The sequence below is a fragment of the Papilio machaon genome, chromosome 10 (genome assembly GCF_912999745.1).
Source record: "Papilio machaon chromosome 10, ilPapMach1.1, whole genome shotgun sequence".
Lineage (NCBI taxonomy): Eukaryota > Metazoa > Arthropoda > Insecta > Lepidoptera > Papilionidae > Papilio > Papilio machaon.
Window position 1 is genome coordinate 3,477,409 of NC_059995.1, and position 19,633 is coordinate 3,497,041.

The 19,633-nt window shown below is 33.9% G+C and overlaps 1 protein-coding gene across 8 annotated transcripts; it reads right to left on the minus strand.

The window, feature by feature from the left end:
* Positions 1 to 906: 906 nt before the first annotated feature.
* On the minus strand, positions 907 to 18,133 carry LOC106713230 (G protein-activated inward rectifier potassium channel 3). Of its 8 annotated transcripts, none has more exons than XM_014505961.2 (4): positions 17,572 to 18,133; positions 13,434 to 13,865; positions 6,634 to 7,691; positions 907 to 1,215 (listed from the first exon to the last, which is right to left on the minus strand). In XM_014505961.2, the coding sequence occupies exons 2-4, from the start codon at positions 13,721 to 13,723 to the stop codon at positions 956 to 958; spliced, it is 1,608 nt and encodes a 535-aa protein (XP_014361447.2). In that variant the 5' UTR covers positions 13,724 to 13,865; positions 17,572 to 18,133; the 3' UTR covers positions 907 to 955. The 8 variants fall into 8 exon arrangements, with proteins under 8 accessions (XP_014361447.2, XP_045535638.1, XP_014361449.2 ...); XM_045679682.1 differs by lacking the exon at positions 17,572 to 18,133 and adding an exon at positions 7,943 to 8,201 and having other exon boundaries at positions 13,434 to 13,448; XM_014505963.2 differs by lacking the exons at positions 13,434 to 13,865; positions 17,572 to 18,133 and adding exons at positions 7,943 to 8,201; positions 12,677 to 12,902.
* Positions 18,134 to 19,633: the final 1,500 nt, after the last annotated feature.

Below are 19,633 nucleotides of genomic sequence, written 5' to 3' on the forward strand. Positions count from 1 at the left end.
TAGTATAATATATTAATATTAATTTAAGAATAATTGTTTTATAGCGGCATTCTATCGACAGTCAAACTAACGATAGATAAATAATGTATCTAAAAATTTCGAAATCAAATTTCGATCACAAAGTCTAGTGTAAACAGTCTTTTATGCGACTTCGTTCCTTTTGGATTTAATCCAATTCTTGTATTCTAATACGCTAAACGGCGAGTAAAAAAAAGTTACTATTTTTGAATAAATATTTTTGAAAAAGAATTTAATGCTATTGCAATACATATGTGTGGTATATAAAAAAATGTTGTGAGTGTACACTGCGAAACAAACACATAAAACATACTGTGAATTCCATAAGAAACAATTTAATAGAATATACTGAAAATAAAAACGATAAAATAAAAGTAAACAGTTTTATGGAAATGTTTCGACAGTGTTAATTCACGATTAGTTTATTTATGACAAAAATATTTACGTAATTTTGGGTAGTTTTTGTCTAATAAAATATTTAAGTGTTAGTTGTACTAATGCTTTGTTTAAATAGGTACTGCGAATATAACATGTTAATAAATATGTTTTATTGATGTGCGGTGTTTTAATTACTTACTGCACTTGGTGAAAATTTATTTATTTCGATGTCCCGATGAGAGGCGTGTAGCGGCGCGGGCGCTGCCAGTGTAGCCATTTAAAAATTTGTATTTCCTCATATAAAAGTATTTTAATAAAACAAATATTTATAATCAGCAATTGTTTTATTTATAAAAAACTATCAACTAAATAGGATACATTATTGAAGATCATCAAAATTTCTATATCATTACGTATATTTTAAATATAATTTAATATTTACTACTTATAACATATCAATAAAATAAAACTTAAAAAGGTAATAAAAATGTTTATTTTAAACAACTGCAGAAAAATAATTTTGTAGTGCTTTTCAACAACAGGTGGCGCTTTTTTTAATCTAAACACCTTTTGCACTACCTTTTCTAGAGCCTTGTTTCTTTTTGGTTTTCTCATCTTCGCTCGACGAGGAGGAGTGATCTTCGTGGCTGTTAAAATAGTCAGGCGGATATTTAACAATAGACGGTCGATTTGTAAGACTGGCTCTCCTGATAGCATCAACGACCAGCCTGTCTGCTATGTTGATGAGGGGCGATGAAGGAACTCCTTTTCCATTATCGAATTGAATCTCTTGGGGCAAAGATGTGTTGCCAGAGTAAACTGTAAATAATTATTTAGCAAGTTAATTACTTAGAGCTTGTTAAGCGTTTGACCGCACCGGGGAAAAATCTACACCTTCTGGTTCGATCCAGGCAGTGTACCGATGTGTTTTTAGAATTTAATTTACTGATTTGGCCCAACTTGCATTCATCTGAGAAGAGATTCGAACACATGCGTTAAGTCAACCACCCCGCACTGGGCCAGCTTGGTTGATTATGGGCCTAGTCACACCTGATTTGGGAAGGCTCTGATCCCCTCGGTGCGGTTACATAAGCTAACGACAAGTTAATTTTTAGCGTTAATTTTTTCGAAACAAATGTTTTTATTGGTCTATTGACATATTTTGCAATTTGTTTTTTACTTTTACAAATTGCTATCAACGTAAACTGATTCAAGAATAATTTATATAATTAATGTAATAATATGTGATTATAGATTATAGATTAGAAGATATATGACCAATTATCATAAAGTTATAAGATTTCTCTGGGTTCCTCGATCTATTCTTTCTTAGTTTAACTCTTCGATTTTTTCAATTAATTCTTTAATTTATATTTCTAAAATTCTTACCTGACAAAATAATAAAAGTAGACGTCACAATAGCAGAATGAACAAAAACAAAAGCAGCGACAACGAAAGATTTCCAAAGCGCGTTTGTTCCTAAATCCTAAATATAATATCATGGGGTTCTTTTTCAAGTCTATTCTCCTTGTTTATTATGAAAGGTAAAATATTTTTTTTAATACACTTGAATTTTGACTAAATTTGACTATAGATAAGAGGTCAGAGTTAAATGATCTTGTTTCTACTCTTAAGTATTTTACTAACAAATTTTTAATACTATTTTCTTTGCATCTCAAGTTATTTTTTTTCTTCTTTAGCTTAATCTGGCCGGCCATCTGGCTTTCGTCAACTTTACTTGGAAGATGTTGATGAGCATAGTATACTGTTTTTTTAACTACAAGTCATAGTAAATTGTATAACAGTGGAAAGGTATTGTAAATTAAACACGAATAAACGTTGGAACATAAATTATCATTCAATATTTACATATAACGATATTGCAAATATACAACATTATCTATTACGTAAGACAAAATGGATTCTTTAACAAAATTTAATTACGACATAAATTATTGTGTGTGAACATTTTGAACCTAATTATATAAAAATACTAGTGTTTATCTAATTCCATTGCATTTGTATTGTACTTGACAACAATATTTCCGCAAATGGAAAACGAAAACGGTCCATGACAGCTTTGTACTTTAATATTTTTCAACCTTCATACAACAAATATGAATAAATACTACGCTCGACACTGGAATGTAGATTCTTTAAATTAGAATTATTTGCACAACCTTTCAGGTTCAACCTTGTTATAATTGAGATTATAAATACTCTATTAATCTATTAAATGACTAGTTATATAACTGGAATTATGTGACCATTTTACTGATTTCTTTAATTGTATAATTATTGAAACTTATACCTAAAACATGAGATTCGTAACTTTACTCTTAAATAAATCAAAATAACTTTCGCATAACAATTAAAAACTCATAAGATTTTCGTTTCAGATCGAGCTATTTTTATATTCGTATAACTAGCAGCTCTTATTGATAGTTTATTTATAAAGTGACAGTGAAATCCCCATCTTTCTGTTCAGCTTTAGGTTCGGTTGTCGGTCTCTCCGGCATCTTCAGCACGAGGTGCTCCCCGCTCTCTGCGAGACATCACAATATACAATCAGACAAATACATAAGCGTACAAACACAATAACATATAACAAAAATATTTTAACAAACATGAAACGAGCAATTGAGATAAATAAAAGGAACATTTATCGAAACATATTATGTACGAGTATGTATGCATTAAAAAAATGTGGCCTAATTATAGTTATTGCTTCCAAAAAATTATATAACTATATTTATTTTCGTCTTTGGTTTTTTTTGGAATAAATAAATAAAATTTTTCATTAAATTGCGACTAACCTAACCTAACAAAAATAAAACGCTAAAATTTTACCACTATTAAATATCCCTAATTAATAATTAATACGCCACCTATAACATTAAAGGCCTACAATCATTACAAGTAATTCGTTTATTTTTAATAATGACTATTTCAAGAACTGATTAATCACCATCAAATTGTGACGGTAGTATTGAGTAATTAAGAAAAATTAAATGAAATTCAAGACCCAGGGAGAATAATAAACTCATCTTGTCAAATCAGTAAAAGCTATAAATGGTTAAACGTCGCAGAACATACAATAACAGTTTATTTATAACCATAAGGAGGCAAAGCTAGCGTGCAAGCAGCCCCCTGAATTCGCCGAAGTAGCGAAGCAACCGCCGCCCATAGACATCCGCAAATGCAGATGCGGATAACATCTTACGCTAACAATTACTGTAATAACTTTGTAAATTTATTTTACATAATTCTAATAGTCGCAAGAATTTGTTTGGAATGAATAAGAAGAAATAAATTTAACGATTGCAGCAATCTTCACTAATATTATATGCAGTAATTTGCAGTGATTTAAATAAATTACCAGAAGTTTCCATGAGTATTCATTCGGGTGTATGTCTTACAAATTGTCCATTTAGTTATGTCGATTGTTCTCGGAGCTCATGAGAAATAAGATGGATATCCTGTATCAAAAAGGGGGATAGACAGTGAGAGTTTCGTTGGCTGCTTAAATTGACAAAATGGCACATCCTGCTGTTACGATCAAGGTAGGGAAACCACTTGAGTTGATATATCTCACGTACAACCAAAATGTCGTAAAGACGATAAACGATTTGTTTTTTATCAAATCGTTATCTTAATTCGAAGATGTTTTAGTGCTACTCAGCTACTTTTGTAAGATTTACCGGTCTCAATAAGTTATCACTAGCGGTCGCCGGCGACTTCGTTAGCCCAGAATTAAAAAAGTAGTCTATAACATTCCCACTTGTATCCACTACCTTTCCGTCAAAGTTCCGTCAAAATCACTGTCTGATAGACAAAAATTAAAAAAAATTCTTTTAGCAGCAACGCAAATACTTTGTATGTACAAAATAAGAATTTTATTTTCCATATTACATACAGACACTCCATATTTATTATATATGTGTATAGATTTAAAATATATATTACTAACTCTCGCCCGTGACTCCGTCCGGGCGGAATTATAAAAAACTTGATGACAGATAAAAACATAATGAGCCTATGTGTTTTTTTCCAGAATATGATATACATCTATGCCAAATTTCATTGAGATCTGTTCAGCCGTTCTGGAGATACATTCAAACAAACATCTATCCATCCATCCATCCAAACATTCGCATTTATATTATTAGTAAGATATACGACATATCATTTAGACTAAACGTACCTACCTTATATGAAATTCTGAGGAATTAGTAATTTTACATGTAACGATTAAACAAAACACGAACACCGTAAATCTTACTTGGAAAATCATTCTATAGCAGAATTATTAGGAATTAATAAATAATAATTTATGCAATTACAAGGAAGAGAATATGCGTCATTTTATGTGATGTAAGTTAATACGTCATAATCTTTTTATCAATTTTTATATGATTATTGTCGGAGAATATGTAATTTCTTTGAAAAAAATTAAACAAAATAGAAATGTAAAAAATTACAGAAACTTATTATTTCAAGATTTTAATATATCTCTTAATAATAATTATTATAATATTTTGTGATAAGAAAGTCACTGTGATTCCTCCAACACTAAGGAATGTAAGATAATCCATCTCGATAAGATGTCTGATAAAAACAAAATATTCAACTCGTACCGCCTACAAAAATGGCTTATCATTTCAAGTACGACATAGGTAACAAACATGTAATACAGATTGAATGAATATTTACTTCACATGTAAACACTATATCTCATAAACTAACGCATTATTTATTACGTCGAAAAAATATATAAAATATATTTTTAATTCCTAATCTCAACTATTCTAAAAAATTTAGTCCAACTATAAAATAGTCTTTAATTGTATAAGGGTCTCCTCGGTTGTGTCGACGCATTCGTGCTACGAACGTTTGTAGCACCTGTCTACGACGCATATTTCCGTATACTTTTAACTTTATGTTTTTACTTCCGCGTATACTATATCTTTAAAGAATATATTGCGACTTATACAGAGTAAGATATATTATCCTATGTGGATGTTTGCATACAGCAAATATTATAATTTTAAAAGTTATGTTCAACAAATTAAATTAATATTTTGAATATCAAATATTAACATTTTCATTGACATGTTTTGTTGTGATTGTAAAATTTATTATAAAACATATTGCGCAATGGACTCAACAAGTGCTAGCAGGTGTTTGTCACGCTTCATAAGTTATAACGCATATAATGCACATGGGATATGAATAACAACATATTGTTCCAACTTGATGTTACCTACAGATATGATTATTTCTTCGGTTCACAAAGCAACATTTATGATATAAGTTTATTATGTATTGACCAGTACTTTATTACCGCAAGGTGAGTTAGACTAAAGTCGTACGAGTATTACAATTTTCCATTCAGACTAACCAGCCGAAAAGTAAATCGTAGAACTTTTAAAATATAATTATTTTCTGGCTTTGGCAACTATAAATTGAAATACAGTCACATATTGTTTTGTTTATAAGGTGTTAAATGGTGTTCAAATATTCTACAAATATAAATAACGACTGTTAGCTATAAGTATTACTAATATGGCTCAGTCTCACAGTCGCATGCAGACGATAACTGCTATAAACAATAACTAGACTAGTAATCTACAGTTTATTTATAGTTAATAAACATTATATAGGGTTAAGATAAACGTTCTTTCTTTCATACCATTTCCTACGTTTTTTTATCTTTTTAAAATGCTAAAGAACTCATATTGTATGCAGAATAAACAAAACATACAACTAATTTATTTCCATGCGTATCATAGACAATAAATTAGGCATTATCACAGCAAAGAAACAAACACAACACGTCTATTGACCCTAGATAAATAATAATAACGTAGATAATAATTCAGAATGAGAATGGCAAGCTGCGGAAATATATGTTATGCATGTATTAGAACCTAACGATTTGATAATTTATTTACAAATACATGCATACTTTTCTAATTTAAGGCTCTTTATACTGTTTTACATCGCAATATAATTTTAAAGCGGATGTATTGTACTTTCAAATCTTTTAAATGTCTCTTGGGATTTTAAATGGGAAAGTAATCCAACAATCATCTGTAACTTGAACAATAATTGGACCACTAACATTAGTTAAATTACCTATTTAGAACTTCTAACGTACTATAGCGCACATAAAACACACAAAAATCAATACCGACTACCACATAAAATTATATTATTAAAAAAAATATGACTTACCAATTGATCTGCGATCGGGCTGGTTTCCGTAGAACTCGTCCAGCTCTTTGGCAGAGCAAAGCGGGGTGTCCACTTGCGATGTCTCATCGAACTTTGAGTAGTCTACTTCATATCCCTGACGCTCCCGATTATAGGACACCAGTGGCAAGAACCTGTGTCCCCACATTATTTCACTCGTCGTGTAACTGGAGCGCGCTTGTGTAGTCTGACCCGTCGATTCAATAGTTCCCTCTAATATAACAACTATCTCGAATCTCTCCTGCAGGACGTCCGCCGCTGACACTCCGTAGAACGGGCTTTCGGCGTTTATCCTGTGCACCATTGTGATGGGCCAGATAAAGAACAGATTGCTATCGCATCCGTCGGCATTCAGCTCCAATTCAGTCTGGTAGTGAGATAGCAGCTCGCCTTCCTTCGTCGTTCTGGATCGAATTAATTGAGCTCTGACACTAGCACCGATAATGTGCGACTTCCGCAAGTCTCCAACGCGGAACATCAGACACAGCTCGCCGTCGCGCTGGCAAACGACAGCATATTTTGAAAACAGAAGAGTTTGCGTTCGGTGCTTCGGCCGCGTCATCTTAGCGAACACGATACCCACCATGAACGCTTGTATCATGACACCAACTATGCTCTGCAAGCACATAATGAAAATAGCTTCCGGACATTCTTCCGTTGTGGTACGCGAGCCGTAACCTATAGTATGTTGAGTTTCGATACTGAACAAGAAGCAAGAAGTGAAGTCATAAATGTTGAACACGCACGGCTTCCAGTTGGAGGATTCCTGCATGTTGGGTAGATGGTCAACTTCCAGATCTCCGTGTGTGAAAGCAATCAGCCACCAGATGAGAGCGAAGCCGAGCCACGAGAGGATGAAGGAGAGAGTGAACACGAGCAGTGTCCACCGCCACTGTGCGTCCACGAGCGTCGTGAACATGTCTTGAAGGAACCGCAGCCGGCGCTGGGATATGCGAGATTTGAGTATGTTGCACTCGCCATTTTTAAGTATGGCTCGACGTCTCGTCCTGCGAGTAGCGCCGTGCCTGTGCGACCGGCTCCTGTAACCAAACACCGAATATATATTTATAGTATCGTCTCGACTCGATGATTTTCTTTACTCATAGCTCAGTTCTACACTACACGTGTAAACTAATGCTCACTCGTGTGATCTATATCCTCTATGCTAAGGATAACCTTCGATAACGTTAATGTTGTTAATGAACTTATGGAATGAATTTATTCTAAACAATAAACAAATTAAATATAAAATGTGGGGATAGCGGACGATAGGACAAAAGCGAAACAGTACGGAGTGGATTCAGTCGGAGACGGCACGGGGTGGCGCGCTTCGACGAACCTCTTGCTGACTGTGGGGTAGTAGACGCCCGGGGAAAGGTTCCCGTTGGCGGGCACGGTCTTCACTTTAAGCCACTCGTCGGGCAGGAGGTGGGCCTCCTCACGGCAGGCGGGCGACTCGGGGTCAGCGTGCATGTCGGCTGCGGCGTGCGCTGCGTGTGCGCTGCTCAGGCGCGGCGCGGCGTCTGCGCCAGCATCCCCCGCCGTATCTCCTGAAGCATCGCGCGATAATGTACCGATCACGACGCCGCGACCGCCTAACGATGCGCTAAACAGTTTATAATTGTATCGCGATATACTATAGCGAAAAATTATCAGTTCGCCACGGAAAACAGTTTTCAGATAGTTACTTGTTTGACGTCGGCGCGGGTATAGGGTGCGCGCTCACATTTATCACTCAAGATACCGAAAGACGTAATAAAATAGTTTGCACAGAGTAAACTGGTCACTCACGTCCGAACGTATTCTAATTAAACATGTCTTTATGTCATTTGTCACTTACTTATGAACAAAACTGTGCGACACTATAATAGATTTTATATTCTTTAACGTCACCACTTTATTACGTTTACGTTAACACACAATAAAATACATCATAAACTATAACAACTTTACGTTTTAAATATAAAAGAACGAAATTTTCAGTACGAATATCTTATTAAACAAAGCCATTTAATTGTCATTAAATATGTGCGCGCGCCAGCGCTACCAAATTAATTTAATTAATTTGACCATGATTTTTATACATTGCACATATTTTTCAATAAATTCAAGGCATTAACATTTTCTACTCACTTTTGAGACCGTTAACCTTGATTTTTTTTTAATGTACGATCGATGGGAACTTTTCAGTGTTAGCATGTAATGGTATCCCAAACATTCTTACCAATTTCAGCTTTATGCGATTATTACTGTACATTGTTTAAATTGACCGTGCTATACCATTCTCGCTGTTTTAGATTCCTTCTTCCAGAATACAAGAAATTCCGAACATCCTATAACAAAATCAAGATGGCCGCCCACCCCGAACCATTTCATTAAATAGCTAATTTGACAGTGTGCGAATTGACTTGCTAATATCAATCTTTTTCAACACTAATTTGTTGTTCTCGAGCAATTTAGGTTCGAAGGCCGCACAGGACATAAAGATGCTTGTTTATATTACAATAAGCTACCATCGTTAGCGGTCAGGTGAGTCACCATTGTCGTTATACTGTTTTTACAACAATGTTTCCATCCCTTTCACTATCTTAAAAAAAAAACAGCTGTCTCTAATCATTTGTTACGATAGTTAAAAAGGCTACTAGGCATATTTTAAGACCCTGTTATGTATTCTAGATATCTAAAAAAGTGTTCTAAACGACATCTACTATAATGCGATCCTCCACAATCACTTACCAAATTGATTATAATTAGTAATTTGCATCTGAACCTTCTAAGCTGGAATAGTTTCGAAAAGAATAAGCTTAAATAAAACTTTGTATAATTGAAATCTATTTTTCTGTTAAAAACACGCCTTCCCTCTAAATAACCTGATAATATAAATATCATGATTCACAAGTCTTAAAAAACAATTTTACAAAATATGAGTACATAATATATTTCCATAATTCATTAAATCTTTGCCCCGCCTCCGCGTCGATCACGATTTGTTATTTATTATTTGTTAACCGATATGTACTCAAAAGTTTGATTTCGTGAAACTGAAATCAACACCTAATTGACGGGGATCGACTATTTTTCCGTACGTCTGTTACACATTGTCACACAAATGTATGTTGTCAGTGCGATTGAAGAGAGTCTTAAGCTATGTGTAATATACCGTATTAATAATGTATGCATTAAAAAATAATAAATATCACTAATTATAATAAGGTAGAAATCTTCGCGAGGCCTCACAAAGAACTGCCTTTGCAATTAGCAAAGGCAGTTCTTCAGTAATTAAATGTTAGACACCACATACCCTATAGAAGAACTAGATGTGGAGGATAGAAAAAAAAATTATATCCGCTAAAATTTTTGTGCGCTAAAATGTAATAAAATAATATTATTTTAGTTTCAACCTATTAAATGATCAGATGTTATCCAGCTTCATCCCAGATTTTCAATTTAAAAAGGTAATCTTAAGACTAGAATGAAGATCGACAGGGAACACGCGCCGGAACTAGCAGAGGACGTAATACTATTTTCACACGAAGGCAGTACAGAACTGCTATTCGTTTCACGGCACAAGCCGCGATACAGGACAGTCATCTTTTGAGTGTAAGTTGCATTCAATCAATAGCAATACTGTACTAGTCGTATTGCTCTGCCTCACAATTCTGCTCTAGTGTGAAAGCAGTGTAACTGCAGACGAAACAAAGGTCGTAAATGACTTCAGTTATAGACGTCAATTGTTTATTGTGTCGCCGCCGCCACTCTGAACAGTATCATACCACGTGCCTGCAGTACACGGCTATAGATACAAAAAAAAAAAATGATATAACGTTCAGCTTTACGAATATAAGTTGTACGAAATTGAAATTTATTGGATAATGGACATAATCAAACTAATTATTAATTGAAAGACCCTATAAACTAAATAGTCTGTAGAAGATTTAAAAATCGAATGACAATTCTCTCTTTAAAATCGATCAAGCTTTAGGCCAGAGAAGATGTGGTCATTGTAAGGAATATATAGACCGCACATAACGTCGACCAAAAATAGACCATTACAGATATATTTTGACAAACGATTACAGTAACATTTAATCAGATTTTTATAACAGAACAATAATAAAATAATTATTTTTATTGTTTAATTCTTAAGATTAGTTTTATTTAGACATCTGCCGCAACATACATAAATTATGATGTTTAACTTGTGTTTTATTGTGACTGAATTATACTTTATGTACGGAGACACGTTCAGCCGTGGAGTGGAAAGGAAAGGTGTTAATTCGTGATTAATCATTATTATCTAGACACGTATCACTTGTTTAAAGATTTTCATGGATTTTAGTAGATTAAGGCATTATCCTATACAGGTTAGGAGCATCGAGAACAAACATATTTGCGAACCTTGAATTGTGACGTTAGTGAAAATAAAATACGGTAAGCAAGGTTATATTAATGTAAACAAAATTATTAGAAATATTTTACTTTGGCTATAATAAAAAACTCAATTATTATGTTTTTGTTTATTAAGTCATGTTTTAAGTATGTACTACAGTAATTAATTTTTCCCCATATTGAAATCAAAGATGCAAGAATAACGACTTTATTGTAGTTAATATTTATTTACTATTTAGCTTAGTATGTTAAAGTATGTGAAATTTTTATCAGTATTTCCTTTTATAATTCAAAGTCATATCATGCCAATCGTGTGCGTAGACTAGTTAGGTGACAGTTCACAGATTTATAGCTGTATGATAACTAATACCTTGTTTACGCTTGATGCGGACAGTTCTTCACATGAGTAAAAAACCAAAAAAAAACAATTATTTTTTTATTATGTATAAACTAGCACTTAGCCACGATCCCGATGTTAAGTGATTAAGATACGCACTAGTTTAATTAGAACTTATGGATTCTCCTCTTGAATGCCCCCACGTCATACTTGGTTGAAAACAATGACGCCAAAAACTTGCTTCAATACAAGTTTGATCAAACTATATGTAACTAGCTTTTTCCCGCGACTCCGTCAGCGCAGAATAAAAGAATTGAAAAGGGGGTAAAAATTATCCTATGTCCGCTTCCTGGTTCTACGCTACCTGCCCACCAATTTTCAGTCAAATCGATTCAGCCGTTCTTGAGTTATAAATGGTGTAACTAACACAACTTTCTTTTATATATATAGATAAGTACAAGATACCTACTACAATTTTAGTTTAAAGATCGGTAGCAGGGTGATCAGTTATGATTATTGCAAGAGCATTAAGTTTCAAAGATATCATTAATCCTTTGCTTAGATTTGCTATCAGGTATGACAAGACAATTTAAGATTTATAAAACTGATACAATGGAAAGTGCTAGAACATAAAGTTTTCTCAAGTGAGACGAATAATTTAATTATTAAGTGGAATATCTCATTGTAAAGGCATTGACACAATAACGTTTTTTTAAACGAGAAGCATTGCTCATAGATACTCGAAAATATGATATTAGTAGAGTTGTATATTCTCAGAATAAGCGGCAAGTAGACCCTTTATATGAAGCGATTTTTTTTAATGAGACCGTAGTAATTTAAGGCGCTTTAAAAATTTCTAACGGATACATGTTCATAGGAGCAATTTTCTTTCTTACACTTGATCTTAGCCTAATATTTGTTATTTTAAGTTGTAAGAAAAATATCTAAGCATATATGTATATTAAATATTTATTCAATTACTATATGTACTTATTTATTCGTCATCATTAATTTTAAATTTAAAATATATATAAAACACTTTGAGGGAACTTGACTTTTGAATTATGATCCTAGAATTATAATATAAAATACCTATCCTTTAACCTCACATTATTCAATGCACTCCATTTTAATCAAGATATAACGTCAACGTGTTCTATTTAATTACTTCGTGATGAGATCTTTAACTCAAAAATAAATATTTTACGTCAAATTTCCAATGTAGGAAAACGTGATACGGTAAATATTTTTCCTAGGACCCTGCGTATCTTAGATAAAGAATCCTTTGTAGTCAAATACCTTGTCACACTGATGACTATTTCAAACAAAACTAGAACAAACTTGGTAAATAAGATAATGTCTGTCTTATCGTCACTATTTGCGCCTGCGTCGCATTTTTTAGACACTTTTCACAAACGTAAACTCAGGCCAAAACCTTTTCAATGCCGACAATATGACACAGTTAACCTCAATTCTTAAGACAACAGAAAACACGAGTGAATTTATTACTTGCATGAAACCACTATTGCAAATAATTTGTGTAAACTATTTCGATAAGTCAACCACTATCAACATTTCTTCATCGCTGATTAGATATCGACTAACTCAAGGATTATGAATCACAAGCAGTATTGAAAATTAATTTTCAAACAACATCAATAAAATCGTTGATTGTAATCAATTAATTGGATTTCATTAGAGTTAACATTTTTTGATACAAATTAACGAAGTAACCATTTGGTTTCCGAGACTTAAAATCGTCTGTCATTATCTGTGACAAAACAGACATATCAATATGTTTTAAACGGGAAATTTGGTCTCAGAACCCACGGTAAGTCATCTATTTAAGGCCAACCTAATAATAAGAGAATGTTTGGATGGATTGTGTGAAAAAGAAGTAAGAAGAGAGTGAATTCAAACATAATGGATGCCAGATGTAATAAAAAGTAGAACTTACATCATGACCCTCCTTAGATTTTAATTTTAGCTCTTTCATTTGTATAATCTGAATGTTATAATAACAGTCTTAAATTAATTAAAAATAAATGTATAATACCTGCAAGTATCTTGTCTATAGATTGTGCTCTGTCCTATAGAACTGCTGTACGTGGGTATACGGTGAAGACTGCTCGATGGATGGATCTGCGGAGGTCTTAGAAAACTACTTCCACATCCAGGTGCTAACATTGGAGATTCCACCACCGAACTCTCGAAAGCACTGGTCTCGTCAGTCTCCTCTTCTATAACTCCAGGTTTATAAAATAATTTCCCAGTTGCTAATTTCCCTTTGCCCTCCTTTTCTCCATCTTGTCGCTCTTGCATTTCGTAAGAGAGTTCTGTTGTCATTTTTTGACTCTTTCTCTTGTCACGATATAGCACTTGCTTCTGATAGTTGCGATTTCATCTCTGTTACATAAACAGTTATACTTGTAAAGTATATCATTTTGTGTATTGGAACTGTTTTTATTTATTTCGTTTAAAACAGTACCTGGAAATAGAAAGGGATAAGATAGAAGACAGATATACATAAAAAACAGTTCGTTTACTGAAGAATAATAAAATATTCGTTAGTATACTGCCATCTACCGTCGAATAGATTTTAAATTAATTTCTATTACGAGAAATTCCAGAATTCATAAGTTGTCTCACACTTTTTATATCCAATTAAATAAATGGCTATAAACAATAAAAAAGAGTAATGTAAACTAAACATGTTTTTATAATATCGTAGAAAACATTTTATAATTTTAAATGTCTGTAGCATTCACGACACGTAACTCCATCTACCGGAAGTTAATGCAATATTTCTCAACTAGGTTTGATACTCGTAGCGCGCGCTACCGGCTACAGTTAAGAAACGATTTTTCTTGTAAATGATGATCATCGGGAGTCGTTCCGGTTCTGACACGCAACGTCCTTGTACTCATTAGGATGTGCTCCATCTCCATACGCAAGTTAACAGCGGATGTCTTTATTTCCTCGCACTGGAATTATTCTGACATATTGCGGAAACATGGAAGCTCTAAACTCAAACACATTAGTGTAAAGGATGCCGGTAAACGGCACTACTCGTCACACCCGGTAATCGTCACATTGGCACTAAATTAATCATAGTAAATTACTTTACTGCCTGGTTTACATTATGACAGTACAGTAGGACAGTAGCGCTGGCTTGGTAGAGACTGTACGGCCTCACTAGCACCAGTAAATGATTACAGTATGCCAGTATGCCAGCGCTGATTTTGAATGCTACTGTCCTATTGTGCTGGCGAAATGTCAAACTAGGCATAACTTTACAGTTACTAACCTACGTATTGCGAGTACTTTACTGAACTACTGGTTTTGGAAGAACTTAGGCAATAGACACCTCGATGTCAATCTTGTAGATGAAGTAGGCTCTTTTTTGTGATTAAATTATAAATTCTTGTATTGACTTTATCATGATTTCCTAGAAGTAAAGTTTATCACTTACGAAAGTTTAACAATTATCCACGTTATTACCATAACCTTTTATTTTATACACATGATCATTAACTTCAGGTGAACTGCTTATAACCAGAAATACTATGATTGTTACTTCGATTTCATTAAAAGTTTAGCACGTACAGATACGTCGCAATACTACATCACCTTTTTAAGCGACGACTTCAAACTACAGCCCAAGTATGACGAACGCCAACTGCTGTTCGAAGCAGACGGTATTATAAGACTCCAATTATATGACCGCGCAGGCGAATTAGTCTTAATATTGCAGATTAAGAAAAGACGTGAAGGGACACGGCACTAGCATGCCTTTACGTTCTGCTTAAACGTATGCTCAATGCAGTTTTTCATGCAAAATTGCGAGCCACCATAAAGTTTGGATGCTACTATACCGATTACCTGAAGCAGTCCGCAGTAATTAAGTGGCGCGATGACGTACTCAGTCACAAGAGAGCACGCATACGCACGTCTGTCATATTGCTGCCGTCTAGAGCTAATAGTGAAGGCCAATCTCAATTGCCGTGTCTCTCCAGCAATTAATAATGACTTTATGTCCATGTTCTCCAAAAAACAAAGTTTTGCATGAATAATACAAAGAATTAAACTAAATATTATAGTTGTTTACTTCCCCATTTATAAAAATATCGGTGTAATTTATCTGACGGCAGCAATACTCACGAACAATATTGACATGACGAAAAATGACAACATATTACTATAGTATTACTTGATAGAACGAAAACTTATGTTGAAAATGAATACCTATTTGGTCAATCTGCATACACAATCGTTTAAAATCTGTTTGCGCAATCGTGTGATATGTGACAAATCTTTTTGATATGAAATCATAACACAGGAAGTTGTGACATTATGACTATACATGTTATAGAGAGAAGGTTTATTCACAAACTATTAACAAAAAATGTTCTATTTACTTCGCCCTTTAAATAGTACGTAATGGTCTGGTGGTTAAGCGAGGGACTTTTTATTAAATGGTTGTGGCAAATATATTTCCTTGCACCAATTATCAGATTTTGTTTACCGGCTATCCATTTTTTTTAATTTTTGATAGATTTTTTGACTAAACTTTGACAAATATTCGTATTCCTATCATCACTATCTCAAACGCTTTGTATATTATAACAAGCGTAAGTATTGAAGCACCCCAGCAGACAATGAGTGTAACTTCTCCTAGGAACCAAATTTATTGCCAGAACCAATTGCGAGCATCAGCAGGAAGCGACTATTTTGGGAGTCCGTGGGCCCACTCACTGAAGGGTTTGAATGGATGCGCAGATTGCGGGGACGTTTTTATCTACACGTGTTTATAGTGCTTAAAGTAAGAGGCTAAGCAGTGACCCTTTAACTGTGGGATTTCCTCTTTACATGTGAGACCAATAACTATTGTAAAAAAATTATATCCCTAATAATGTTCTAAGTTACAAACCTAACATATTTTTTTAATTTATACAACTTTAGCAACTATTAGTACTAAGAGTTTTTTAGCCTAGATTTTGTACGAGAAATCCACGCTAAGCAACTGTTTATGTTACCATTTAATAACCCCGAGAGTGGCAGTGTGTGGTTGATACGTTTGGTATGGCTTTTTTTTGAATATATTGGTTTTAAATGAAAGAATACCTGTATATGCTGTCTAAATAAAGTCTACATCCGAAACATTAGTAGCGATGTATCAAAAGTGTTCACTTGACGCAAACAACCCACGACCTATTAAATTCGTGAGTCAACAAGTGCAAGGATAATGCTGACTTTCCATAATATTGTGAATTACTTTTATACTAAGTTCATACTTTATAAGTTAACAAAAAATATCTTAAACCATGATAAATATAGAAAACTAGTGACACAAGTGGAAAAGAATTGTTTTATGCGGTCGCCCGTGCTAACGTTAAATTTAATTGTGTAACATGTCCGAATAGAAAAAAAACTATTGTAGTTATTTGTTCCTTTATGTACTAATTCTAAATATGTATCACATAGTATTTTTATTCTTACAGCACAGACGTTTAAACATATTTTGAAACATAACAAATGCTTAATTTGTTATGTTTCAAAATCTTGTTACTTCTAAATCTTATTGTCTTAAAAGCAGTAAGCATCCTGAATGGCTACAAATTTGTATGTATAAAATTATACATTCAGTGAAAAAATGAGCAATATTTTATGCAAATATGATACATTATTACATATATTATTTACCTACTAGCAGTATCGCCTACGACTCCGTCCGCGCGGAATTAAAAACAACATAATAAGTAGCCTATGTGTTCTTCCAGAGTATGTTATACATCTGTTTCAAATTTCAGGGAGATTCGTTGAGCCGTTTCGAAGATACCTTCAAACAAACATCAATCCATCCATTCTTCCATCCATCCATCCATCCGTCCGTCCATCCAGCTATCCATACATCCATCCATGTAAAAATTCATATTTACATTCATATTTATAGTATTAGTAAGAAGTAAGATAATGTTATAAATGATATATGTTTATATGTCCGTAAACACTATTTTTAAACCTAACAGGGACAACAAGATAAACTCTTGGAAGATATATAAGAGTATTTCAATTTAAAAACATGATTCAATTATAAATATAATTTTAAGGATCTGAGTAATCAGATCAAACAAATAATGTTATTGGAAATGATGAGCCGCATTAAGTCATTATTCACAACAGGAATTACTTACCATGACCGTTTAGGACTGCATTTTGAATGAACTTTATTTACATGTCACATAAAGATCTAAACCGAGTAACAGTGTTGTCGAACATCGTAACTTCTATTCGATAGTCTCGACTAACAAATCTATATGCAAAGACTAAAGACAACAGTTGTTCGTATTCCCGCGCGTTTTTTATCACGTAAGGGAAGATGCGAGCCCTAAGCGTGTGTGACCTGACCGCTAGGATAGCGTGGACTGACAATATATGCGAAGCAACTCTTGCGCATTCTATACCTACTCCAATTGTAAACCGCGTTTATTTGTTAACTAGCCACGCGTTCGGAAACAATTGACTGTATTTGCTGCTGGCCTGCAGATAAGATTTAAATGTCCGCTTTGGCATATGCGCAAGGCGTGAATGCTTATTTGCATGCATTGACGAGGCTCGAAGGGTGTTTGTTCAAATTCTATAGACATCGATACATTTCCACAAACTTCGCAGTCAGTACGATCAATTCTCAAGAGCAATGTCATTTACTAGCATGCAAAAATTTCGATCGAAAGGTCGATCAAACTCTTTCCTTCCTTATACATCTAAGTAATAAGTTGCCAAAATAATCAAATTATAATTTGATATAACATCTGGTTATTCTGTCCCCGGTTTTGGTAACCTGTGAACGCTTTTCTAACTTTAACATATAACTAGAACACGGTCTTATTACTATTCATCCCCTAGCTCATTAAATCCTTCTAAAGAACATGACACAGTTCTTGCAACATAGCTCAACTCTCTAATTGCCCCTCTATTTTCGGCTGTAACTTATTACTGATATTTGTTATGTTCGTGAAAGTTATTCATTACTTGACTAAATTAACATGATCTATCTGTTTCCATTAATAACTAAGTACCAACAGATAAAAGTAGGTCAAATTTAAATGAACAAATTGTTATTAGAATTCGTTATACTTGGTATAATTTTGGTTGGAATTTGGTATATTATAAACAATTTTTTATGAAAGCTTAACACTTGTTAGCCGACTTCAAAAAGAAGGAGGTTATCAATTCGACTGAATTTTTTTTTCTAAAAGTTTCGAGTACGAAATATATGATATATATATATATATAATATATATATGCATCTGCTATAATTCGCTTGTTTATTATTCGCTTGTTTATTGGGAGAAACACATTTACTTAAAGATGTTTTAGTCAAGTAAGTTTTCAGTGTCTATTCAGTACGATGTAAGTTCGGTAAGCTGATCATAGCTTTATAAACTAAAAGACCTCCTGTTAATCTATTTTGAGCACGGGAAGGGTCCGAAATCGACTAACAATAAGAGAAGACAATTGCTTACCAAGGCTTCTCTACTCCGGCTATTGTTTGGCAATCAAGGCAACATAGTCGTGACATACCGCGGTCCAAAGGAGATAAACATAATATGTACTATGAATAACTTTAAACATAAGGAAAACGTGGCAAATTGGTTGTAAGGGAAGGTCACGGCGAAGGTGGAACCTTTTCGGCTTACAACGTTCTTTAATTTGACTTGTTTGTCACTATTTTATTTAAATTACATACAATTTTTTGATATTCTGATGAATTAAACGTAAGGGAGGAACCGTGCACCCAATAACCTTTTATTTTACATGCAGAAATGTCTACAATTCAATTATCTGACAATTTGCACAGTACATAAGGAATTGGGTCGCAACGTTGCAAGAAAGAAAGGTCACAATCAACGAGCGCGGTAAAATTTGATATGTAGACTTTTCTGAACGTAATTAATTCACGCTGTCTCAATAATGTATCGTCACACATTTATTGATTTCAAAGTATGAAGGTGAGGAAGTGAGTGGTTGATTTGACATCAGCGGTTGCGGCCGTTGTCCTTCGCAAGCCGGGTCAATCAACATGACAGATGGACTGTCAGACGATGTGTCGCAGTCAAGTGCACGACGATTATCAAATTACGCTCCCCGTTCGTAATGTTGCTCTTTCGACTGTCATGGCCACTGCTCTATCCGTCAAACGACCTCATGTGCATCCCGCGATGATTTGTGGAATAGTGGCAGCGGTAATGGCGG

Excerpts from the sequence above, each read along its gene's own strand:
- LOC106713230 (XM_014505961.2), bottom strand. The coding sequence starts at position 13,723 with ATGACAACAGAACTCTCTTACGAAATGCAAGAGCGACAAGATGGAGAA. Across the intron at positions 7,692-13,433 it reads TATAGACAAGATACTTGCAG|GAGCCGGTCGCACAGGCACG; the intron begins GTATTATACATT and ends GTTTGGTTACAG. Across the intron at positions 1,216-6,633 it reads GCCCGATCGCAGATCAATTG|TTTACTCTGGCAACACATCT; the intron begins GTAAGTCATATT and ends AATTATTTACAG.